The sequence below is a fragment of the Gekko japonicus genome, unplaced genomic scaffold, assembly GCF_001447785.1.
Source record: "Gekko japonicus isolate JY-2015 unplaced genomic scaffold, Gekko_japonicus_V1.1 scaffold14, whole genome shotgun sequence".
In the NCBI taxonomy this organism is placed as follows: Eukaryota; Metazoa; Chordata; class Lepidosauria; order Squamata; family Gekkonidae; genus Gekko; species Gekko japonicus.
In genome coordinates, this window is record NW_015176452.1 from 2,835,208 (window position 1) to 2,861,494 (window position 26,287).

Below are 26,287 nucleotides of genomic sequence, written 5' to 3' on the forward strand. Positions count from 1 at the left end.
AAAGTCCAGTAGGTTGACAGTACTATTACTGCTGACTGAAGATGCCTGCAACACACTAGAGGAACATTGTGGCATAGTGCTTGGCCTAGGATTGGGGAAACCTGGGTCCAAATATCCATTCGGTCATGAAAATGACTGGGTGACTATGGACTAGTTACAGCCCAGTTGACCTCACAAGATTGTTCATGAGGATAAAGGGAAAAACATGTTCTTTGGAGGAAGGGTAGAATAAAGATGTAATAAGCATGTAGAACAAACAAAATAAAACTTGCTATTTCATATTTGGGTAGTGGTGGTGTGATACTTTCTCATGATGGTAGTTACCTTCCATAGTACTATTCAAACATAGTTAGGTTCTACAGGTTTCTGCAGCTGTGCAAGGAAGAGGGGAATTGCTTGTATTGATTGTATATTTGATTGCATTGGTAGGATAAGTGGATTTCTGTAACTCTTGTTGTTTGTTGTTACACATTATGGTTGAATACGAATAAAATGTTCTGGTTAAAAAAAAAAAGAGGGGAATTGCCTCTCAGTTTCTATTTCCTGCCTTTCATCCACATGGGTTCTAGGATCTCTGACATTGCCTTTCGGGTGGTTAAAATGGACTCCTCCCTCTTGCAGAAGTAAAAAACCTGGTAGGATCCCACCCATAATCTGTTGGAACACCATTTTGTTAAATCTTTGTGTGGGGGGAAAAAGTCTGACTTAAGTTTACAAGGACTATTTACCAACACATGACTGAATTACAGCATCCATGCTCCAGACCAATACAATCACATTGTAGGATGGTACCTGGAAAGATGCAGCCCAGAATGATCTAGAGTTTAGATACTTCCTAATTTTAGAGGTATGGTGTGTCTTCTTAGCTTCAGCAGAAAACATTGTGGAAAGAAGGTATCAAATACATTTTCATGCTGTCCTTTGAGCTTGGGGCAGTTACATGTTTCTTCCCTCTTGTCTTCATCCTCCCAACAACCCTGACAGCATGAGTGAATCAAGATCACCCAGCAAGCTTTATGATACCGCAACAGTTTTCTATAGATTTATTCTAACTGTGATTTCATCTTAACTGGTATAACCATAGTCTACTGGGATGTTCTCTACAAGCTCATGTGAAATGGAATGGGAACTATTGTCATTTCATAAAGCTTGCATATGAGAAATCAGAATGGATTATGTCTTGCCCTTTCTAAATAGCACTGACAACTGTATAATGGAACAGTAACTTTTCAAGACAAAGGAAAATAGAAATAACACCCAAATTTTTATATCCCCCCTCATTATACTAATCAGAACGGTACATAATGTTTTAGCACCATAGTGAAGAGTATGGATGATGAAGGGCTGAGCTGCTTTTGCAGAAATAAGAAAAGGGGAAGGCTTTTTGTGTTCCTTCAGAACACTAGAAATAAGTTAATTCCCCCCAACCTATTTTATTTAATCTATCTCTGCAGCAATCTGTTTTTCAAAGCGATTTCTCACTGCACAAAATCAGAACTATTATACAAAATCCTCCAAATCTTTAATGTTTTCAGGATGCTATGTAGTACAATAGTACGTAACACAAGAAACAGCATCACATCAGCTACAGGAAGTACTGTGCTGTATGAGTACTTTGAAAACAATTATATCCCAGAGCACCAACATGGTCACACGCACACACTCCACAACACTACAATTCACTTTGAAATGTATTTTTTTTAAAAAAATTGACAGCTAGAAGACTTCAGAACCACTTAAGATTCTAAATATAGCCGAACTGCCTGTGCAGCAGCACTGCTTTATGAAGGCTGCTCCAGCCAACTGCAAGGTCAAAAGGAGCAAGAACTGAATGGGCTAGATGGAAGTAGTGTCATCCCCCCCCCCTTTCTCAGCACTCATAACAGATGTATGGTTCTTGAGGTCTGTTGCAGGAATCCATTGAACAAATCTGTGAAGTTTCTGCTAAAACTGTAAGATGGAAGGAGGAGAGCTGTCTACCACATTTGCATCAATGGTTCCAATTAGTAGGCACTGGCACATCAAGAGGGCTAAACAAAATGTGATTGTGAAGTATTTAAACAGGGACGAGCCTGAGACAAATCTTTGTTCCTTTGATAGGTCAACAACAATCCCTTAAGGTCACTGGGCTCCACACATCCATCTGTTGTCTTTCTCTGAAACTCATCCTTTTTTACTCAAAATGTAGTTCTAAAATAAAACCCAAAATAAATGAGCCTTAACACTGTTCTGTACAATCTTTTTGTTTCCAGAGTCCTTCTACCTCTGGCTCTAGACCTTCTCTTTTCTTTTCAATTTGGACACTTTCTTGACAGATCCATTCTTGTTGAGAAGTTTCAGAACACGGTCTTTGTGATCCAAGACCTTTAGCATGGATTCTCGAGCCTCATTAATTTGATCCATTACAAGCTTACATCTTTGCATATTCCCCTGAAATACAACATAGCACCAACATTAAAAAGTCAAATACTTTAAAGAAATGCAAGTTATCTTTGAGGAGTAATTCTTGAAATACAAGAAGGAATATGATCTCAAGAACTTTAAATAATCCAGAGTCTGTTATGGCTCACTTCCCTCTCGTCAGCACACAATCTGCCTTTCAAAACGAACAGTGATGCTAAGCTTTAAGGATACATGACTACCATAGCAATGCATTTGTATTTTCTCATGATTAAAAAGATGTAACTGGATGAACAGATTGCACCAATCTTCCGTCATTTATTATGCACTTTTATGTTTTGGATGAATTGTCTCCATGAAGTAATTCAAAATGAGTTGGTGGGTTGGCTTCCAAAACATAAAAATGAATGTGTGCATGTGTAAGTGGGAGCCATTTATTTCTTAAAATTAAATGTTTGCTTGTATTTTGACTGGTACATGGAACCTTTCAGCCTCCGTATTCTTAATGATTCATCTTTTTAAAGGGCAGTATGTTTATCGCTAGGGTACTATTTTGAGTGGGTATGCAGTATGTTGTGTTTAGTTTAACCTTTCCATCTTGTCTACACAGTTTAGACTGAAAACAATTTAATCCAAGTACAGGCTAAAGTAAATTTACAAAACTGACTAAATACGTTACAGTCTCCTTACCTGTATCAGTTCATTTATTCGATGCAAGTCATCATCAGTTGCTGCCTTTTTCTTGGGAATGATCCCTTCTTGAAGGGAGGTGAGTCGTTCATATACATCATGTTCCAGGTTAGTCTGTAAGATATTAGAATTTGGCAAGAACACCCAGCATTTTCACAATGTTTCATAATAAAGGCTGTGTGAAGAATAGAAATTCCATTTCCTTTCTAGGTTGTGTGTGTGTTATTTTTCATAACAATATTTTTCTTGTATCTACCATACGGAGTTCTCTTAAATATACTTCATAATGAAGCCGGACTGCCCTATCCCTGGATGGGGAAACACTGATCCCAGCCTATGCTGTCTAGAGACAAACTAAAGGTCAGCCAACCCTTGACCCAAGCCTGTGAAAGAAGTTCTGAAATTCAGTCTTCTTACCATCAGCTCTTATGCCTGAATCAAAACAGTCTCCATTAATACAAAAACTTTAGCTTCTTTTTGTGAACCCAGTATTCCTAATACTGAACTGTAATCTCACTTTTCCGTAGTATTCCTCTAGGAATGGCTTGGGGAGCTTGGTGCTAGAATTCAAAGCACCTACCTCACCCCCACCTGAAATAGAAGCATCCAGGAATGTGGAGCAGTGCTGCCTCCTCAAGTCAGCGGCACCATCCCAGACACTTCTTCAGACCTGTGCACCAGAGGGAGGGATTTGCCAGTTTTGAGCATCTGTATAAAATGTATCAGCTCTTATGCCTGGATCAAAACCTCCATCCACACAAATGTCAGGCTCACAGGATATACATATACTCAGTTGGAACCTGACAACACTTAATAGAAAATGTAGTCCCAGTAATCAACCTGGTGGTCATATATTTTTTAAAAATACGTATTTATCCCCTTTGGAAGAGACTTGCTGGGCTAAATTTCTCTTGCTCTCCCATGTTATACAAAATTAGCATGATTCTTACACTTACCAGCTGCAGCAATTGTGCTGCACAAAGATGGACCTTCCACCCCTGTGCACGACAGGATACACCCTTCTGATTGGCTATCTCTTGAAGCATTGCCTTCTTCTCTTCTAGAAAGTCAAACGTGACAAGTCAAAGATAAGGAAACCAGTCATGATTGATGCAATAAAATAGACGATAGCTATTCACACATTGTGCATCTGATACCTTCTTCCAGTGGTTCAAGTATCTAGACATGTTTTCAAATCATATTAAATAGTATAATATGACAGTTCGTCGAACCACATGAAATGCAGTGACTAGAAAACATACCTTTCACCCGGACATCGCTATATCGTTGAAAGTGATGATAGGCAGCTTTCCATGGGTTCCGGTAATGACGTAGCAGTGTTATGGGGGGTCTTGGACGAACAGGCACATACCTGACGCCTTCTTCATCTAAGGAAGGTTAAAAAAAAATCTATTCAAATGTTTTAAAGATGTCTGCAGTTTGAACTCGGAAAGACAACCTCACAATCGAAATATGTAAATATAACCTGCACTAGAGATTAGCTCAGTTCCAGCAGAAACAGTGCAACCGTATGCAGTGAAATCAATTGGTTTAGGCTGGGGAACAATGCACAGGAGTGCACTCAAGTTTCTTGAGTTTAAATTATACAATGCTACAAAACAATAAGATTTAGAAAAGTAGAGGTCTACCAATTTTTTTCACCATGACTCCTTGTTTACCTGCTAAACTGTACTTTCAGTGGACAGCTATGGGTTAGAAAGCATCAAAAAGGGAACATTTTGTACCAGAAGACGAATAATCACCTATGTATTCCTTTGGTGGTGACTTGCGCTTTTCTGCCTTTACCAGCAGATTTTTGGTAGTGGATTTCTCATCATCTGTGCTATTGGTCTCCATCATGTCCCCTTCTTCTGTAGAGATGACATGCTGCTGTTTCCGTGGTTTTTTCCTTGGGGAGGCACCAGGTGGCAAGTCACTTGAGGGCATTGAAAGGTTGTTGGTCAGCAGCGTAAGAGATGGAGACACAGTATTTGTAGTCAGAGGAGGAACTGCTGAAAAGGAGGAAAAGAAGATATATGTGTACAAGATCGTTAAATTTAAAAGTAGTGTAGGTCCCCCTCTTCTCTCTTCCAGTCAGTGCAACAAAAAGTGCAAACTGCCACTGTGGTGCCTTTCCAAGAACAGTGTTTCTTAAAAGAGGAAATGCTTTGTTGGGAGTCTCTCTCACCCGAGGATCTTAAAACTTCTAATACCCTTATATGGACCTAACGCCTTTCTAATATTCTTCTGAATAGTGTATTTGAAAATTATACTTATTCTTGTTCTTGGCACAGAAAAAACCTGCCTCTGTTTACTTCAGGCACACTGAGGGAGGATAAAACAACCTTTTGTTTTATGAATGTTCACCACGATGGAATTTTGGAATTCCTTTGATTGGTCATTATTTTGGCTCCCAAGGAAGTTTTTTAAAAAATACATCAATAATTAACCGCTGTAACAATTTTTTTTCCTTTTGTGAAAAAGATATTGAGATTAAGACTCCATTTCATTTTTGTTGCAAGGCTACATATGTGCCCTTTTAGTTTTGACTGCAGAATGCAATGAATATCCAAATGTCTGTGTACAATAATGAATGCATCTTTCTGGCCAGTTTTTTCTCAACGAAGCCATTTCTACTGTAATTTCAGTCACATGCAAAGCCCAGGAGCATTTCACCACTCACACATGGTTCCAGATTATGAGCCTTTGCATGGAGATCAAATAGGAAACCAACACTTAAAAAAAATATTTAAAATTAAGCAAGCAGAAAATTGTTCATTATAACTAATTTGCAGAAAATGATCAATCTGAATTTTGTAACCAAATCAGGTCTCTTTTTTGTGACCACTTGGACAGCAAGCTACCTGAGACCGGTCTCATTATGTCCATAGGCTCCACTTCCTCTTTGATGTTTATCTCTGATACAACAGGACCCAGCACTGTGGACAGGACACCACCTATAGTCGATGGAGGTGGAGGAGGAGCCACCATTGTTGTAGAAGTGGGTGGAGCAGCTGGAACAGTTCCTGGAATGGTAGACAGTGCTGCTGTGGGCTGTGATGGGGGACTAGCTGCTGTGATGATTGTTGGAATGGCAGGTGGCGGCTGCTGAGAAGTAGGGACTGCAATCGGAGGCTGCTCATTGCTCTGAATTGATACTGCCTCCATAGGCACAGTTACTGGAGTGGCCATGGACACGTGGATTTCTGGTTTAGGTTTGGCACTAAAGAAACAAAACAAAGGAGGGGGAAAATCAGTTTTAGGAAAGTGTATTTGTTTATAAAATCTGCAGTGATGTTAGGTAAAGGTAAAGGTCTCCCTTGCTCGAAAGCCAGTCGAATCCGACTCTAGGGTTGCGGTGCTCATCTCCGTTTCTAAGCCGAAGAGCCAGCGCTGTCCGAAGACGTTTCCGTGGTCATGTGGCCGGCATGACTAAACACCAAGGCGCACGGAACGCTGTTACCTTCCCACCGAAGTGGTACCTATTTATCTACTTGCAATTTCTTGCTTTCGAACTGCTAGGTTGGCAGGAGCTGGAACTAGAGACAGGAGCTCACCCCGTCTTGCGGCACCCGGGTCTTGAACCGCTGAACTACTGACCTTCCACAGCCTGCAGTTCAGCGTCTTAACCACTTGAGCCACCGCATCACCGCAGTGATGTTACCACAGCATTAAATAAATGTTGAAGTTAGAGCCTTCAAAAGTCCTATTTTGCTTTCATTCTTTCAGTCAAAATGAAGCTGATGATGGACATAGTGTCCTCACATTTGCAGAAATGAAGTGTGGATCCTCAGAATCTGAACAGCTACAAGGGTACTACAAATTGCACAATACAGTCATTAACTCAGATATTGGTGCCTTTGCTGAGATTCTGATCTTCTTGTAAAAACACAGAAAGATGCAGCAATGTATAGTGCCAAACCTAAGAATGTCTAGATAATTTCTGCTGAAGGCTTAGAGCCAAATGTATGTGCGCGTTTCTAGTGATACAGTGAAGGTTCTTAACTAGAACTCCTATTCACTGTGATCCTGCTCATTTTCATGTGATAAAACCATTTGTATAAGTGTTGTCCTATATGCAGTTTTTGTTACAATGGCTGGGATATCCAACAGATCTCTGCCTGCTCCTCAAGGTACCATTCAAAATATAATTATCCTCTATCCCAAAATTCTGCACTCAGAAAAACACACACATACACACACAGTGTTACTCAAAGAATACTTCATTCACATTATGCATACTTTATTCCAAATTCAGATTTGGCTTTTACCCCACATCAGATTATATAATTTGATACAGGACTGAAGCCATTAGAGATATTGGTCATGTGATCACACTAAATTTTTGGAAGGCAGAAATACTAGTTAGTAAGATCAAACAACTGGGGGAGGAGGGGGGAGAACATATTTGAATGGGGTGAGAGGTAGATTACCAAGGTCTAAAAGGAACTTGTTAAAGAAAAAAAGAGCAGGGATGAAGTCAAATTTCATAAGCTTGAACATCTCAGTGTACATCTACCAGCTCAATTCACATTTGTGCAAATAGCCGTCTCCACAAAAAGCTGATAACGCTGCAGTAAGAACAGGCAACACTTTCCTCCTCTCCTAGAAACTAAAATTCCAGTAACTCTGACTTTTTCACATCTTATTTTGTCGTGAAGTCTTACCTGGCTGGTCTTGGTGATCCAGATGCACTCCTCATAGAGCTCTCTACTCGAGTGCCAGCGACTTCAGGTGGCTGAGGAGGAATGAGACTCTTCCTAACTGCCAGCCTGCAAAATTAAATGCAAATAACCATGCAGTATTTTACTTAGGATCACTGAAAAATAAATACCAGTGAATTGATATTTCCATTTGTGAAACTACTGAGGAGTACTTTCCCCAAGGAGTTTAAAAACAGTGGTTTTACTATTTAGACTATATAGTCCCTAGCTCTTCTAGATATTCCACTAAGGAGACAGAAGATACCAGATTCCTAAATGAAATTCGTAGATGACTGCTCATTTTGCTCACCCATCTGTTGTGGGTTTTTTCCGGAGAATGCTTGGGCGAGGGGATGAACCCTGGGCTGGTGTGCTAGAACTGGCACTCTGGTTGTGGGTTTGCACCACGGTCGTTGAAGCTGGAGCAGTGTTGAAAGTATTGCTGATTGGATTGGCCACAATGGTGGCTCCTTCTGCCAGGACCACTGATGAAGAGAAAAAAAGGGATATAAAGAGCAGCTTAGGGAGTCAGTACAACACTATAAAGGTAATAAATGAAATAAATGAAAAGCTGTAGTCACTATAAGAAAATGTTAGTCTACCCTATGGGTTGGATCTAGACTAAACTTTCCAAAGGCAGAATGGAACTTTCCTGGCTCCCTCCTCCCATCCCCACACTGCAGCCCACTGATCATCATGAAATGCTGCTCCTGAAAGACAGGGGATCCTGGGAAATAACATGGGAGGGGACCTCTGGAGCAGGAAGGGGGAATCAGTAGAAACCGCCACTTTATGTTTCCTCCACAAATTCCATGTGTAATGTATTTAAGGCTGCAATCCTAAATACATATTCTTGGGATTAAGCCCCATTGAACAAAATGGGGCCTACTTCTGAATAGACCTCCTTAGGAATGCTCCCACAGTCATTTAATGTGACATAATGAAAAGGTCCACAAATTTGATTATGGTTGGGGATAGCAGAAGCTCTCTGCTCAGTAAGATGCTTGCTGCCCTATGATCCAAGATTTGATTGATTTCTAGAGAATTATCTGCCAGATTAAATAAAACATGCCAATTATTATGAATGTTAATGTGGCCATTGAAATTGCAAGTCTTTTGTTACTGAAAGCCCAATCCCTTTGCATGTCTACTCAGAAGTAAGTCCCACTGACTTCAAGGGATTTTCAAGTAAATGTTTATAGAAACAGTCTTAGCATCCTTTAAACATTATATAACAAATAAGAACTCTAAGACAGAGTGTTCTGGCTTCCTTAGCCTCACAGAATAAATGGAAATACCACTGATAGTTACCTGATGTCTTTGTTTCAGTTTGTGGCTGCTGGGCACCCATTGGTGCTGTCTGAAGACCCTGTGTAACAATTGGTGCAGTAGGATGTAGCCCCTGGGTTCCAATTGGTGTCGACTGTATTCCTTGTGCCGGCTGTATACCCTGTGCACCAATTGGTGCAGACTGGATGCCCTGGATATGACGAGCATGAGAGGCATCCACAGTCATCAGCTGCATGGGATTGAGGTGGACTGTGGAGGCTACTCCTACACCAGTCTGAGCTGTGATGGCAGAGTTGGGGGCCTGAGCTGAAACTGGGAACAGCACACAGACTCAATTATTTCCCTGAAAAAGACCGCTTATTATCCTTTATTGTCAAGCAACATGTAATGAAGATATATTTTATTTACACATCTGTAGTGCTGCTGAAAGTGCCAAAAAGATTTAAGGTTCATAAGTCAACTGTTCTAGTTTCAATTTATATAGCAGTGATATAGACTTTATATTGCTAAAGCCACATTATAATAGCCATTATGAGCATTAAAATACAAAGAGATACTGTGTTCTACCGCTGCCTCTCCCACATAAAACTATGGCCAACTCTCATCCTGGGCTTAGCTGTCACAGTTCTTCAGATGAGATGAAGCAACTCAGAAATGGTTCATTTAGGAGCCACATTAATGGCTTGGAAAAGAGATGTTAAAACCTGTAGATATTGATTTAGTGCAGCAGAGAATATAAACATGAGCTCGGGCCTGGAAAGTTCCCATATTCAAATCTCACTTCAATCCGTAATTTACTGGGTCACCCCAGGCATTGTGGGGATAAGAATGCTGGACTACTTTGCAGGAGTACTGCAAGAATAACTGAAATGATGCAGGTGAAATATTTTGAACACTTAGAAAATGCACTTATATATGGACTTAAAACAATGCACTTCTGGATTTTGACAGCTTCAGTAATCACATCACCTGATACCCTGTTCATACAGGCAAGACTGAGTTCACTCTGAACTGTAAGGCTGTGGCTTCGATCCCAATTATGTTTTTTGCTGATGGAAGGCATTTCCTCCAGCGCAAGCAGGTGAGGGGATGCAGTTTTTGCTTATTTCCCCCATTGTGCTACAGACTCCCCTTCACTCACCATATTGTAATGGAGACTGGGTGGTCAATCAGGAAGTTCTCTTCTGCAGTGTGAATGGGTTTCCATAGCACAGGATCCAAGCTTGTGTAACTGGCATATTATAGCTCTCTTTTTTGCAATGGTTAATGACAGCCAAAGAGACTTTATATGTATGGTATCTACATAATTTAGACTTTGTTTGAGCCTTCAATGAATAATTTTCCATACATTTTAAGTTTCTATACTCATACTTGAGTGTGTTTTATTCTGCATTCCATTCAATGGCATTTATACCCCAGTGCATTCATACTAGTTTTTCTACATCTAAATGCTACTGCTCTTACAATACATCAATGTCAAAATCAATACATTATTAACATAAAAGTATGTCAACAGCACTGTTACAGATTCAGAAATTACATCTACTGCTTCATATACTAGCTGATAACACATTTGTTACACATAGCAAAAATTGTTTTCTTTATTATAAAAATGATAAGAGACATTGCCAGTTAGTTCTCAGAAATAGTTAAGTATTGCATTCACTGTATTTGAAACTATGCCTTTAACGCTCAAAAATACTTTTATGCGTTATGCTCATTTATGCTGCTTACCAGGATACTGGCGGATGGTGGACACAGAGCTGGTAATAGGTGTATAAGTGTGAGCAGCCAAAGGGTAAGAAGGTGGGTATGTTGGTAAGAAGTACTGGAATTGAACAGGTACCGACTGCCTATAAAAGGGAAAAGGTGTCAGACTGAGCACTGCAATGCCAGTTACTGAAGCTGTGACAATTATTGTTACATTTTGTCATAAGGCATTCTGGCTTGCTTGGTTTTCTGGAGACCACCCCACGTTTGCTTGCCATATAGCCTCTACTTAGAAGGCCACTCAAAAGTCTTCCAGTATTGTACAGTGTAAGCAAAACAGCAAACCCATGGAGAAAAGTGGATGTGTTGCCAGGCTTGCGTGTGCTCTATACCACTAGTACTGATATCCATCAGTAGAATATGCTGTTAACTTTATTTAAATTTAATCCTGAATAGTAGTCTCTTGACTAACAAACATCTCTATGACCTGTACACACATGCACCAACAGAACAATGCCTATTCACCCCCTGAGTAACACATCTCATTTCCCTTCACTTTTCACAGCTGTGCAAGACTGCAGGATGAATCAAGTTCAGTACTCAGGACTGTTTACTCTTCAGAAAGTTGTCTGGTGGAAAGGACATCGTAGAATCAATGAACTACAGAACTCAAGGCACCCACTGACCATAGCTTGAAGAACAGGAAGCAGCTAGGTTAAGAATCACAAGTGGTTCTTACTAGAAACAAGCAAAAACCTTGTTAATTTAAGTGCTGCACAATGCAACTCTACATAGTTACTCCAGTCTAAGCCCATGAAAATCAATGGGCTTCGCTTAAATAACTGTGCACAGGATTGCACTGCAAGTTATCTGCAGGAATCAAGGTATTCATCATCCTATTTATGCAAGTGTCCTCACACAGAATACACTTGTTGTATGGTCAAAATTAACAAGTACCAATCCTATGTACGCAAATGTATTCAGTTACCTGTTGTCATTTCTAGTTTCCACTGCAACTGGGTTTGGAGATGCACGGTGTCCTGATATAGGAATGAGATTGCTCCTCTCTGCAGTATAATCAGACTGGATGCGAGGAGAAGTGTGTGTGATTTGCTGAGGGACCACTTTAGCTGCGCAGTGAGAAAGTATACCACAATTATTCACAAACTCAAACAAGGAACATAAGATGTTCTAGGTTGTTTATTGTTTCCTTCCACAAAAGCTCACAGTAGTCTGTACTGGAAAACCCAGACATGTTGAATGGAAAGAAGTAGTGATATGTCTGCACATCTTGAGCAACGGTGTTATTTAAAGTATACTTTGCCTGACAACATGCCTTCAAGGTAGTTCACAATAAGACTGATGGCACTTGGGTAGGGGCCAGTTAGGCAAAGTGTCCTCTCCTCAGTCTTCTTGCTTCAGACAAGTTCTTAAATGGCCTCATGCTTGGAGACTATTTTCACTCAGAGTAAATGAGGAAAATCCACTATAAAGTCCTAAAAAGCAACTACATATTGGGCTTTACCATCCCAATCCCTTCCCCAAAACTGTCTTTAAAGCACTGATTGATTTATCAGTAATTAGTAGTAAAACTGAATAGACCACATCGCAGTCTGCCAGCTTGTTGCTCCCAATATAAGCAGTTTTTTCTTGCCTCATTTGCTATCATGCATAGATACCCCAAACTATGTTGTCCCCACCATTCAGTAAAATGTGTGAACATAAAGAACAATAGCTCTGAACCACTGCTCTTACCAACTGGTATGTTTGAGGTTGTCACAGCAGTTGCATGGGAAGAATGTGAAGGCATAGTCACAGTGACAATCGTATTTGTAGGCGCTTGGGTATGAGGGACGGAACCTGAAATGCAGAAAGAGATGCAGTAAAAGCTTTGTTATCTGGCACTTGATTATCGAGAACACTCTACTAATTGGTGTCATCCACAGGGCAAGCTCATCCCCCTCAGCCACCATACGCAATGGCACCCTGAGGTTGCTGTCTCCCACCCACTGATAACTGGCCACACCTACCTACATCAATGGGCTGGACTCTCCCTACAGCAAGCCATGATTATTGATTTTATATGCTTATAATGTGTCTTAAAATTTTATTGTATTTATGTAAACCTTGTAAACCCGCCCTGAGCCCATTTACGGGATGGGCAGGATATAAATGTGAAAAATAAAATAAAAAAAATAAAATTTTGGGGTCTACACATGCACCACTCCAGCTTCTCCAGCTGTCAGCTGACATCGCCTGAAAGTGGCTCCTTCCCGCTCAGGGTTCCCCTCCCAGGCAGCTGGCCCGTTCATCTGCCTGCTGCGTAGGATGGCTCTGTAGCTCAGTCCAAGAAAAGGAAGGCTCCTGTCAGGTATGGGGATATCAGCATGTGTTCCCAATGGTGTGTGGGGTCTGAATTCTTCGCCCTGGACTTACCATTGTCCTCCACTGTATACCCAGATAGATGGGACCAGATGTGGTACGGCCAGCAGAAAAAGAAAAAAAGAGCACTGCCACTGGCCCCTTTGCTAGCCCCCACCTCAACCACGGGCAGGGGAACGCTGCTTATTTCACCTGGGATGCTGTCACCATGAGGGAGGGGCTTGGCAGTGCTTTTCTCCACTGCATAGCCCTTCTTCTCTGTCAAGCCTGACAGGGTGACTGCGGCCAATGCAGAGGCCGGAGCTGCTTCGAGAAGAGGGAAGGTGGAGTGTGTTGTTCTAATATTGACAGAAAACAGATAAGGCAACTGAGAAAAGGGGGGTGGAGCTTCCTGCCTTGGAAACAGTCCCTGGGGCAGTGCCCTATAATATAATAGTATGGTCACTGTGGATTCTTTTGGGTAGGGGTCGGTGCAGAACAATAAGCCGGAACATTTAATTAATCAGCAGACCCATTCTCCATGTGTGCTTTATTGTACATACTGTTAAATTTTTCTTGGCATCTGTGATCTTAACAGACAGAAAATGTCAATTACACCCATTTAAATTTCTGTTCAAATTTCATTTGAGCTGTGGTGCTGGAGAAGGCTCTTGTGCATTCCTTGGACAGCAAAGGTGACAAACAAGCAAGTATTGGAGTGCATAAAACCAGACATGTCATTGGAAGGAAAAATCATAAAACTGTGACTGACTTATTTTGGCCATGTCATGCGGAAGAACTCCCTAGAAAAAGCAATTATGCTTGGATTGGCTAGTGGCAAAAGGAAACCGGGCTGCCAAAGAACACAGTGGCTAGACACCATAAAAGTCGACACCAGCCTGAGCATGGAATGACTCAAAGAAACAGCAGAAGATCGGAAAATGTGGAGAGAGTTGGCCCATAGAATCGCCAAGAGTCAGACACGACTGAATGGCTAACAACAACAAAAAATTTCTATGCAGCAGTTTTCTAATCCTTCTAACAGCTCATGGCAGGACCCCCCAAAAGCTATCCTTCTGACATGAAAACTCAAGTTATCACAATTGGTTATCATAATTATTTGATGCGTTTCTGGGCTCCCACTTGCTACGAATCCTGACTCCTTCCTTTTCTCTTTTCAAGAATCCGCCTTCACTGTCCACACTCCCTCCTTTCTACTCTTTCCTTTGTCACCTTTTATATTCCTTCCTTTGCCTTTCTCTGTTTTTCTCTCTCTGTCCACACCCATCTCATGCCATTTCCTCAAATGGTTTTGAAATGTGTTAAAGGTAATGGGATCATTGAAAAGGTTGGGATATTGGCGACTGGATTAGCAGTAGGAGCTGGTTGGGGAAGCCAAGCCCCTTGTTTAAGGCCAGGGAAACCCTCCCCCACTAGGGTTGTGAACTGTATGAATGGAAAAAGAAGCACCCTGTGCCTTTAACAGATGCTCAGTGGGCTATTCTTTATCAGCTGTTGCTGTTTACTTGTGCCATGAAAACCGTCAGCTGACCATTTCTATACACTGAACCTCTATTAAAGGGACAGGACACTTTTCTCCAGGCAGCCCTACAACCCACCGTCCTAGCTCCTTTAACATCAGAATATTTTCAAACCCCTACCCCAATAAAATCCATTGTACACAGACTTATGGGCTCTATAACAATTACTTCAACTTGATTTTCCTTTCAGATACTCACCAGCTGTGGTTGCTGAAGGAATGGTATTGGTTGCTAAAATAGGTGCCACAGTTGCTGCTGCCACAGGTGTACCAGTACTAAAAATGGTTTTCTAAAAGAAGTAAAAAGTTTCATTTTAGGAATCCATTGCTCATATGCTTTGCACTGACTTGCTTTAACATTATGCTTTGTTTGTTCTAAAAGAAAAGTGTAGTTTGCTGGGTCTCACTCTATGTTCCCACGCCCCACTTGCAAGGCCACGTTAGGTGGCTTTAGCAAGCTTTGTCGGTTGACCCACCATTCCCAGTGAATAGGCAGCATCAGCACAGGTTGCAGCAACAAACATTTACTCAGTGTAGCAGGCACGGTTCCCTCGGGGCAGTTTCAGCACTCCCTTTACACCCAGCCACCTTCAATTCCTTTCCTAGCCTGTGCTAGTCATCTCTCCCATTCTCAAGCACATGTGTTGCTCCTGTCTTCCTGTAATGAAATGGCATTTACCTGGGTGTGTAAAATGGATGCCAGCCTGGTAGTCCTTAGGAGGGAGGAGGTACTCCATAGGGAACAATGGAGCTGCCATACCTCCCTGCCTACAGTTCCCAGAAGCTGTAGGGAACAGAGTGGGAAAATTTGGACACACGCCGGGGGGGGGCGCAGGGAGATAAAAGCTTTGGCTCCTGGGGGGGGGGGGGTTTCGGTCTTCAGCCTGGTCTTCAGCCTTTGGCTCAGCGTGGACGGCAGCTTCAAGGGAGCAGACAGGTGGGGGCTCCTGTTGCCTCAAACTCCAGGGCATCCAGGCCACTATAAACCCTGGTGGACAGCCAGGAGGGTAACAGTACCAGTGACCAGTCCAATGAAGGGCTGGGGTTTCTCCACAAGAGGAGGAGGAAAGCAAAACCCATCCTGAGGCCCACAACCTCCAGAGACAGAGAGGGTGTGTGTAGGGGACAAAGGAATGGCGTTTTAAATTGTATTTATTTTCTGCCCAGGTTGTGTTAATGTGATTGAGTTTATTTTCTGCGCTTAACTTGTACAGTTAAAATAAACTTTTTTGAGTTAAATAAGACCTGGTGTGCCTTGACCAGCTAGTCCTCTCTGCTCAGCACTTTACTGGGGTAAAGGGAGACTAGGGAACGCAAACAGGCCCAAATCAGGGGGTTGCCAACTCTCCAGGGGACACCCAAAGACTGGTATCAACTTCCCAAGGTTGGGGAATCAGTCAGAGAGGTCTCACTGTCCCTCTAGGAAGGTGGTGTCAATCCAGTGAGTGGTGGCAGCGTGTAACAAAGGGAAATAGCTCCACCAGGAAGGGTGGAAAGGCAAAAACAGGGGCTTGCGAGCCACAGAATGGCTGCTCAGTCTCCCAGGGCTGAGGGCGGGTCCCCATTTCACCACACTTCCACTGCTCAGTTCTTCTTCATGGCCATCCTTAAACCCTCGCTCAGCGTGGCCCCTGGGAGTTCTGGGTGGAGCCCACAACTACACCACGCTCTCCAGCTTCTCCACCCCAAAGGCATGCCCTTCCCTGACCTAGCGACTCCAGCCCCTAACAGCCAGCCTCTTCCCAGCTGGTGCCCTTCTGGCCATACTCATGTTACCAGCCTACTGCCCTCAGCTGCCCCCCCCCCCCCCCCCCGCCCCCAAGGCGCCTTGCTCTTTCCCCAGTCCCCGGTGCCACAGAAAGTACTTACCAAGCCCAGTACAACACTCTATTCAACATACAACTTTAAGACCTTACAGCAAAAGACAAGAGACAATGTGGGGGAAGACACTGCATTGATCTTGCTTGTACCAATTTACCTGAGCCATGGTGTGGAGCTGCTGTTTTTGTGTTCCTATGGCTGGATGGGATGGTAAGGTAATTCTGGTTGCAGTGTCGCGTGGCTGTGCGGGACGCTGAATACTGATAGGTGCAGTAGGCGGGTGCTGTTGAATTGACAACGTTGGCCGACTGGAAAACAAAACCCGAGGTTATTTTTCTGAAGCTACTCAAGTCAGGTTGCATTCAGATGTCATTTTTAACTATATTAAATAGCAATAGTGATGGCTATGGGGGTGCAACGGCACATTAAATCCCCTCTCTGTTCACTAACACACAGAGGATCCTAATACAAATGGCGTTCCTTCACTCATGTTCGTTTAGCCATTGACCTATGGTTTGGCCAACTTTGCCGCTTTGGCCAACTCATTTCCTAAGGTTCCTCTCACACCTGTGCATTCTCTCTCCCACGTGGCGCTTCCTACCTCTGCTCCAACTCTTTCTTTCTCTCCTCCACCTTCCTTTTGTGTGCCATTCCTCAAACCTGTCTCTTCTCCTTTCTCTCTCCTTGATGCTGACCCACTGCATCCTCCTCTGAATTCCCTTTCCTGGTTCCTTTTCTCTCTCTCTCATCTTCTCTGGGTCCTGTCTTAATGCCTGCTATACTCCTTCCTTCTGCCCTGTCCAAAGCCCTCTACCACTCTCTCACCCATGCCCCCTACTGCTGCCTCTGCCCTTGATCAGCTGCAGGGTCCTGCTACAACAAGGCTGCAGTCAGCAGTCGCATGCCTGCCTCATCATACAGATGACATGCAGGTGTGATCTGGGTGGCATCACTTGCTGCTGCTCCTCCTCCCTGGATGCCATCTCTGCTGCTGGGTGAGGATGTGTTGGGTGGCTAAGATAGATATGAAATGTTGTTGCCAGGTTTGTGTTGCCTCACTCCCCCCCCCCCACTTTGCATGGAAGGGAGAAGTGAGGTGCACGAGCACAGCATCAGGCTGGGTTTACACAAACCACAGTGTAAGGTTGTCTAGAAGTAATACCTAAATGCAGCCTCAGCAAACCCATAATGCAAGAAGAGAGATCAGAATGTAATTTAACTTTATCTTCTTGTTGTGTATGATATGAATGACTACATCAACAGCAGATGCAGGAGTTATCTTTTGGAAGGCCATTATATACTATATGGCTACCGTGCCAAAAAGTACTTATCTGATCTGCATGGGAAGCTGCTACAAACCCAGAATACCTGGCTGGACAAGCAGCCTGAAAAAAAAGAGTCCCCAAGCTGTGGCCATGTAACTCAGTGGTCCTCAGCTGCACTACGACATGTACCTGTTTTTATACTCCTAATACATATAAAGAGTATTTAGGCTTTCTGTGATGGTTACCTGAGACTAGATTCTGTGGCATGTGTTGCTGTAGTTGTAATAACTGGGGACTGAGCTCTTGTGGCTGAGACTGTGGCTACTACTGCAGGGGGGATGGTGCTTGCAGTTGTCACAGCGTTTCGGGACTGTCAAGACAAGAAAAAAATAATGGTCATCATCATAGATTAGTTAACAATAGAGCTGTCAGCCAATCAAAGATTTTTAAAAGTGAGATAACTTTAGACTTCAACAGATTTAAAATGCTCTCCATCTTAGGCAATTTTAAGAGAATTTTGTCTGTTGTAAATGTGAGCTAATTTATATCTGACACTAGGGATGGGCACGAACCTAATTTCATGATGAACATAGCTGATTTGTAAACCAAGGTTCATGCCCATACCTATCCACAACGCTTCCACGTGGTTTTTAGAGGTTCATGGGGTTTGTGGCAGGACAGAGAGAGGGATTGCTGAAATGGTCTGCATCCATTTCAGCCTAACAGCGGGGCTGGTGCGCCTATCAGCAGTTAGACTGAAATAGATGTAAGCCATTTCAGTGATCCCTTTTACTTCCCTACCCCTGCTTCCAAGTGTTCCGTTTAAACGGCTTTTGCAAGATTTCCCTCACCACATTCTTCTGGCCTCAGGGAGCCACCGCTGGCAGAAAGGAGGGAGGGAAGAACCCCCCCCCCATCACAAACCTCATGAAATGAACCGTTTGCTGAATGGGGCGGTTCGTGAAGGTTCATGTGACCCCACAAACTGGGACAAACTTCCATTTTCCCAGTTCATACCCATCCCTATCTGAAACAGTATATTCACTAAGAAATATATAGGTCTGTATTGTAAAGAAAAATATTCCAATTACACTTACTCAACAGTATTTTATAAACAAATGATATCCCTGTCATGCTCCAGAGCCCCCGGCCCCTCCGGGGTCGGGGAAGCAGGGACACCCCTCCCCTCTGTCGACTGATCTGGGGGCCCGGGGCGACTTACCTAGTGACAGCAGTCCGGCGGGGGAGCGAGCACTCAGCCAGCCGACAGCCCAAATGCCCAGACGCGGCCGGGCCAGGGCGCGGCTCCGGGCCACGGGACGAAGCAGCAGCCGGGCGGGGCCAAGGAGGACCGGCGGGAACTCGGAGCGCGGCGCAGGAGAAGAGGAGCAGACGGCAGCGACGGCAACGGAGGTGCCCGCTGGCCGCTGCGGCCGCTGGTAGCGGGCCCACCGGCTTCCGGGAGACGCCCTGTCGGCATCTCCCATTATCAAGGGGGGCGGGGCTCCCGAGGGGAGAATGGAGGGGCGGTCCCAGGGTCAGGGGAACTGAATAAAAGACAAGGAGGATGCGGTTCGGAGCAATGACTGGCAGCCCGAGAGAGAGGGGGAAAGAACGGGTAGAGGGACGCCGGGGGTGCTGTTAACCCCGTCCCCTACCAATCTGAGGCCCATCGTCTACCCTCCTTTGATGACCAGTTCGCCCGCCCCTGGGACCATCAGGGCTTTAAAAAGCCACAACTCGCGCCTTGCGCCACGGCCACCGGAGGCGCCAACCCGCGACCGGAGCAGGAGCCCGACAATCCCACTGGAAGGGATTGAAAATATTTAACAACAGTCTGACTACAACACTCTGTAATTGACACCTGCCTGGATTGGTTGATGAATAATGTGCTGAACTGCTGGTTGAGCTGTGGCTGTATTTGGCAACTGTGAAGCTGGCCTCAGGACTGTTGTTACTTTAGAACTGGACATCACAGCAGCAGCTGCTGCACCTGAAGAAAAAAACCCACGCACATATAACTAAAATATACATAGGTAATCAATTTTTTTTAAAGTCAGAGTGACTGCTATTTGACATAAAAGATAAAGACTAACAGAGGAAGTATAATCACTAGTAAAGTAAAGGTAAAGGTTCCCTTGTTCGAAAGCCAGTTGAGTCCGACTCTAGGGTTGCGGTGCTCATCTCCGTTTCAAATGCTACTTAAAGCAAGTAGTTTATGTAAAAGTAAAAATTAGGTGACAATATCAGACAGAACTGGTGTTCTGGGGCTATGAGACTGCATTTCACCTTCTCCCAGCTCCTTTCAGAAGCATGGTTTTAATCTAAAGTTTAGTGTTATATCTGTACTACATTAACTGCATTAAAACTAATTAGAGTACCTTTCAAAATAGAGCAGAGGCCAATTAGCAAACCATGGTCAAGAGAAATCTGAGGATCTGTAACTCCAATTAACACCGAGATTAACTGTGGCTAAGGTTAGTGGTTTGGAAGGTGTATATGATCCCATGGTATATCCTAAAAGCATATTTCTGTTTTTCAGTGTATTAGTACATGCTAGTATACAGTAAATCTAACTACACCCTGAGAGTATTCTAAGACAAGATAGCTGCAAGCAGTGACATCAGAAATCTAGTCTGCTCTAGATGTTCTACCACAAGACGTATTAGTCACAGTCCAAAATTACTCCAGGACCATTCCTCCAGAGAAAATATTACATTCCATACCTCGAGGTAAGTGAGAGGCTCCAATGTGTAGTGGCGGCCCAGGAGCACTACTTCGAATGATTGACATTTGAACATTGGTAGCCATGATATGATGCAAATTGCTGGGATGTCCCTGAGGGCAAGAAGTTTCACATTAGATGTCTTTCTAAAGCTAATCCTTGGGGGAAAACTTCATGCACAAAAAATTACAATTAAAAATATTTTTAAAAAGACATGATGGTACAGGTTAAATATGCATTTCTAAAGGCAGACCAAACATTTCAGACTAATTTCCCTTTCCTTCATGTGGTCTTAACAAGAAACCATGTATTTTAACATAATAAAAGAGATAACCTGTTGACCACTGATTGTTGCTACAGGAATAGCAGAGGCCTGTGGAATGCTGCTCTCCATTGTTACAGTGACCTGCCCAGGGACTTTGGTAGGACCTGACAGAGTAGAGGGCGGAGCTGGTGCAATGGGACGGCTAGGTATGGTGGGCTTCAGTGGAGGCTGCAAAGAACAGAGAAATATGGTCGCTATTTGTGCTCTGTGACACAGAAATAAGAAGTTAACAGTACAAGTATGCACTGGTTATCTCATGGGGGAGGAATCTGTAGAGCAATTCAGTGGTAACCATTGTCTGAATCATTAAATATTATATACACTTCAGTAAATAAGATTCCTTGGTAGAGGATTGTTTTAAAGAAAGAACCTTTGCAGAAAACAACAATCATATTATTGACACAGTACAAAGGGCGTCAACCTCCTTGAAAACATTTTGCTTTTATGTTGGAGGGATGAAGAAAAAATGGGCTGCACCCAGCAATGTGCCGACAGAACAAAAAGGGAAAAAAATGCAGGTGATAGCTGACTGATTATTGTACACAGTCCCTACATGTTTCGCTGTGCAGGCTTTGTCGGGGGGGGGGGGATCACAGCATTCACTTAGTGCTGGAACTGTCCACTTAATTGTTGTGGACAGTTCCAGCACTAGGTGAATGCTCTGATTCCCCCTGACAAAGCCTGCACAGTGAAACACGCAGGGACTTTGTACAATAATAAATCAGTCAGCTATCACCTGGCATTTTCCCCTTTTTGTTCTGTGATACCATCCAGACACTTAACCGCTAAAGTGAAGAGAAAGCGACATTCAGGCTTTAAACTTGGCTAAACAAATTCTCAACTGCCAATGGCATTAGTGTTATTAAGTCCTCTGTTTCCTAATATGGGATGTGAGCTGTTATTACCTTCATAAGTCCCTCAGAAAAAGAAAGTGGCACTGCTGGAGCTAAATGCGCTGGAGGAGCTGTCACTGTAACTGGTGCACCAGACTGCACTGTGTGGTGTTGAGTCAACATTTGCACTTGTGGATATGGGCGCACAACAACTGTTTCCTGCTTCTCCTCACGAGACTGCAGAGAACCACCTGGCACTATGTGATCTCTGGGCGGAACTTCTGATTCTCGACTGGGTTCATCACTTACTACTGGAGAAGAAAAATGAAACAATGAATAAAAGACTAAAAAGGCTAAGATACATAACCATCTTTAATTTCAATGGGGACTTACTTCCAGGACAGTATGCTTAGGGTTACAAACTTGGTAGGACATCTCTAAATTCAATATTTGCCTTACCTGTAGTTGTTGGGTTTATCAATCCAGTAGATCCACTGGTGGAGATTGGAGGAGGAGCTGGTCCTAAACTTGTGGGAGGGGCTCCTGAACGGGGAAACTGTTGAGAACTCATGTTCACCTGTGAAACATACGAAGAATTATAGATCATTTATATGATCACTGTCTTGAATACTTTTGTTGATGAATAATCCTAATGAATTCAGTTGGACTAGTCTCTAATGTTTTTAGACTGTGGCTACCAACAAGTGACAAGGAAAGGTTCTCCTTATAGATACTGAATCTAACATAAATGTAAATAGTTTAACCAAGTTCAATAAAGCTACTCTTAAATATGTATAAGAATGCAACATCTAAAAACAACATGGGTTCAAAAAATAGCTACAATTTGTAAATGATAAATCTATGATTATGAAAAATCTGGGCTTGACACATATTGAAATGTACAGCCTGCCTGAAGAGAGATGCTAGAATCAGGATCATACTGAAGCACAGAAATCTAACAATTCCAAGGTTGTACTGATCCCAAGGTTGTACTGATCCCATAATATCAAAGTTAGCAATATTAGTTAATAGTACTTGTTAATCTTGTAAGTTTAACATTGGCTTCAAAGTATTAGTGTACAAGAATTTAATCACATGCTACAAACTACACCACACATCATTAACAAATACACACAATGTAATGGATATTAGGAATTATTTGTGTAGATTATATGGTATTTTGTATACAGCTAGAAGCCAGACACAGTATATGCTTAAGTCAGTGAGACTTTTTGCTTGCTGAACTTATTTCCCAGTTTTCAGCATAGTATGGAATCATCACAATGTATTCCAGAACAAATGAGGTTGAGATATTGAAAAACATTATTTATAAAAACCCAACTGAGAGCTTGCGCAATTGTCCATGACACCAAAAACAGTGGAGTGAAACACTACTGTCATAGAAATGTAAAAATGCAACCAGGAAGATTCCCCTGATTCTGTGCAACAACAGCTTAAGCTTCTGGAATTCTGAACTAGATATAAAAAACACTGACTGGCCTGTACATCTGAACATACAAAGCTACCTTATACTAAGGCAGACTGTTGGTCTGTGTAGTCCAGTACTGTCTACTCTTCACAGACACAGATTTTTGTCACTTGAGAGATCTGTAGACTATACTGTTCCTCTGTTTACGCAGTCTGATTGTGAGGTTATACCAGTTGCTGCAACACAGATGTTTTGCATTGCTGCTACAGTAACATATTTTACTAGGCAAAGTGTTACTCGTCACCAGTGTTCCCTCTAAGCTGAGTTAGTGTGAGCTAGCTCACACTAACTCAGCTTAGAGGGAACACTGCTCGTCACTAGAAAGCTGTAAAATGTCTTAAAAACAGAAAACCCTTTGCCTCCCGTGCATGGGGCCAGAAGCAGCCGGGATCCTACTATGTCCCCACCTCTCCTTTTTGCAATCTGGAGCCTCTTGAACTGCATAGCTAAACCATGCAAAAGCCTTAGAGAAAGTGCTCAATAAAGCAGTACTGATGGTCTCTGTAACACCAGCACCAAGACTGAGGTCCTGTATAACCTCCACTTAAGCACAGTGGAAGTCACCTGCACAGGATCAGATGGCACAATGGGTTGCCAGTGGAACCAGAACAAAAGGGCAAGTCGCCTTCTAGCATAGAGCTGATCTTTCGTTTGATTTCAAGGTCAGGTTAAATATTATTGGCAGTGACTTGTGAGCACATAAAAACTTATGCAAACACCCGCTTTCCCAGGTGTCTTCTACCCAGCCATTATGTTATCCTATTCTCTGCAACCCCCCTTTACGACACACAGATGTAAAACACAGGTTCAGTTTTGGACATTTTCATCCGAATTTCTTAGCCAGGTAATACGTGCTCCTTATTGAGCACTAGGTAGTAGAAATTCAGGAAAGCTTCCGCACCATTATGGACTCTAAAACGATTGCGGTACCTGTAGAGAGCGAAATCGAGAGGGCAAAATCACGTCCACAGGATCCGCTCCCGGAATAACACTCCGCTTTCCGATTCGGACACCCTCAGAACCAGAATGCTCTCCAGGGGTGAGAGCAAAAGGGCGACCCCCTTCTCATCGGACCTATGAGGGCTTTATGCCGTTCCCTGCGGTGACTGCACGAGCCCAGCCCCATCAGCTCCTTCGCTTCACAGACAACCGAGGCCGGGCGGACTTAATGCCGCATCCCCGACCGAAAGTAAGACTCGAAAAGCCCAGCAGAACCACAACAGCGCCCAGCCTGAGGCTGCAAATGAAGAGCAACGAGGCATGCAGAGACTCCCGAGGCTCCTCCCCTTTCGCCTGCTTTGGGCCGGGCTCTTCTCTTCGCATACGCTCCGCCTATGAGATTCTCCATCAAGCCACCACCTCTTTTCCGAGCCAGCCAATGGGAAGATTTCCTCGTTCCAGCATGGGCCAATTCCAGACGGAGTAAAGCACAATCTACTAACCAATGGGAAAGCCAGGATAGGTTATGCCTAGCTACCAATCGGGAGGCAAGTAATGGCTAATCAGGAGTAGGCAGAGCCCGCCTCCTTTCCCTCCCTGATCACTATGTGAAACAGACGCGCAGAGCCGGGGACCCGGATGTTCAGCAAGCATAAAAAAGCTGCGGCGTCCCCCCCTTAAAGCCCCGCGTAACTGTCTCGAACGTGAGGGGACGAGTCGCTCTACTTAGGTTAGTCCCTGCCACCGTTTGGCTTGAAGCAGCGACGGATCTGTCTGGAATCCCGCTTCCAGGACGAACCCTCCCCATATCCACCGAGTTACCTGCAGCCCAGGATGCGGTGTAGACTTTCGGAAAAGGCCCACCCCCCCAGTCACTTCTTGCGCTGACACTGAGGGGGCTCAGTCGGGAGTGTTGCTTCCGCTGCCGCAGCAAAACACCCCTTCCCCCCTTCAGATTGATTGGGTCTGACGAATCCTGCCCACTGTGGCGATACTTTCTCCTCAGTGTGCACGGCTATTGGCTAAGGTGGTTGATGCGAAGAGGTTCCTGGGAGTTGTAGTTCGAGAGCCGAACATCGCAGAAGTTAATGTCGCGAGAGGTTGGAGAACATAAGAGGCATGAGATTGGCTGTCATGGAACAGGCGGAGTGTTCACTTTTCCTCCTCCTTAGTCTTCTAAAGCTGGGATTGGTTGGTTTTCTCTGGAGCTTTGCTGTATTGAGAACGAGAAGCTCGGAATGATGGCGGGAAAAGAAAACCCCTCAACCTGAGAACTGTCATCCTTTACATAAAGGGGTTGCATGACGGAATTGACCTACATTTTCCCAGGCTGCCTTAACGAAAGAAAAATCTGTTCCGTGTCCTGAGATAAGCCTTTCTGCTTGCTTTAATAGAAAGTTTCGTCGTGCCTGTTGCTGCCATCTCAGTCTTTTAAATAATATTTTGTTGTGTCGTTTTGTTACTGAAGACATTTTCAAATAAGGTTCCGTCTGGTAAAAGAAGAAGTCACTTTGAAAAAGGCTTCAAAAATAAGGGCAACTATTTAAAAAAATCCAAAGGAAAGAAAAGTGGGGGGGAGGGACCAGAAATCGTAAGGATATGAGCAAGGGTCGTGGGTCTTTGTATAAAACCCACTACAGTTTGTTACACACACACACACACAGAGAGAGAGAAAACCAAATCTTCTTGCTCTGAACAGGAAGCTGCATTTCACTGTCTTGGTGGGGGGAGGTGATTGCTGTTCATGCAGATGGCTTTGTGTGTACTGTGCTGTGTAGGCACATATGGCTATTTTCTGTTTAGATCTGGGTCTTTAGGGTCCCTGCAACATGCGAACCACACTTAAGGCAACTTCAGGCTTGGAAGTAATGCCCTTCATAGGGCAACAGCAACAGGTGATCTAGTAATGGCTGCTACTGCATACCACAGCATCACCCTTTTAAATTAGTAAATTAGAGAGCGTAAACTGAAATTGGCCACCATTTGCCGCTAAGGGGATGGACGGACACAGATGGGTTGGTAGTGGCCTTTGATCAGTGTACAGAGAGACTTGGGTGCTGGGCAGTAGGATGCAAGAGCCACTTGCATCCTACTGCCCTCTTCCCTAGAGGTAGTTCTGTAAGTGTCCATGTTTGGGACTTGATCAGAGAGTCAATCCCTTTTTCTGCAGCTTTGCTTTTCTGTTTCTTTTGCTAT

General features: G+C 43.6%; 1 protein-coding gene across 3 annotated transcripts; it reads right to left on the reverse strand.

The window, feature by feature from the left end:
- Positions 1–1,654: 1,654 nt before the first annotated feature.
- SAP130 (Sin3A associated protein 130kDa) lies at positions 1,655–25,062 on the reverse strand. 3 transcript variants are annotated; one of them, XM_015426826.1, is made up of 21 exons: positions 24,914–25,062; positions 22,123–22,240; positions 21,736–21,971; positions 20,840–20,998; positions 20,507–20,618; positions 19,649–19,773; positions 18,026–18,150; positions 16,673–16,823; positions 14,894–14,984; positions 12,549–12,653; positions 11,782–11,923; positions 10,818–10,936; positions 9,105–9,395; positions 8,104–8,278; positions 7,758–7,862; positions 5,955–6,313; positions 4,854–5,102; positions 4,353–4,478; positions 4,047–4,150; positions 3,091–3,204; positions 1,655–2,430 (listed from the first exon to the last, which is right to left on the reverse strand). In XM_015426826.1, the coding sequence occupies exons 2-21, from the start codon at positions 22,232–22,234 to the stop codon at positions 2,272–2,274; spliced, it is 3,159 nt and encodes a 1,052-aa protein (XP_015282312.1). In that variant the 5' UTR covers positions 22,235–22,240; positions 24,914–25,062; the 3' UTR covers positions 1,655–2,271. The 3 variants fall into 3 exon arrangements, with proteins under 3 accessions (XP_015282312.1, XP_015282313.1, XP_015282311.1); XM_015426827.1 differs by having other exon boundaries at positions 4,854–5,099; positions 21,736–21,974; XM_015426825.1 differs by having other exon boundaries at positions 21,736–21,974.
- Between the last annotated feature and the right edge of the window lie 1,225 nt (positions 25,063–26,287).

Bases quoted from the DNA above. Each gene is read 5' to 3' on its own strand.
- SAP130 (XM_015426825.1), bottom strand. From the start codon at position 22,234: ATGAGTTCTCAACAGTTTCCCCGTTCAGGAGCCCCTCCCACAAGTTTA. The intron at 20,619-20,839 runs GTTATCTCTTTT...TCTTGCCCTCAG, and splicing joins CAACAATCAGTGGTCAACAG to GGACATCCCAGCAATTTGCA. The intron at 5,103-5,954 runs GTAGCTTGCTGT...CCTCCTTTTCAG, and splicing joins CATAATGAGACCGGTCTCAG to CAGTTCCTCCTCTGACTACA.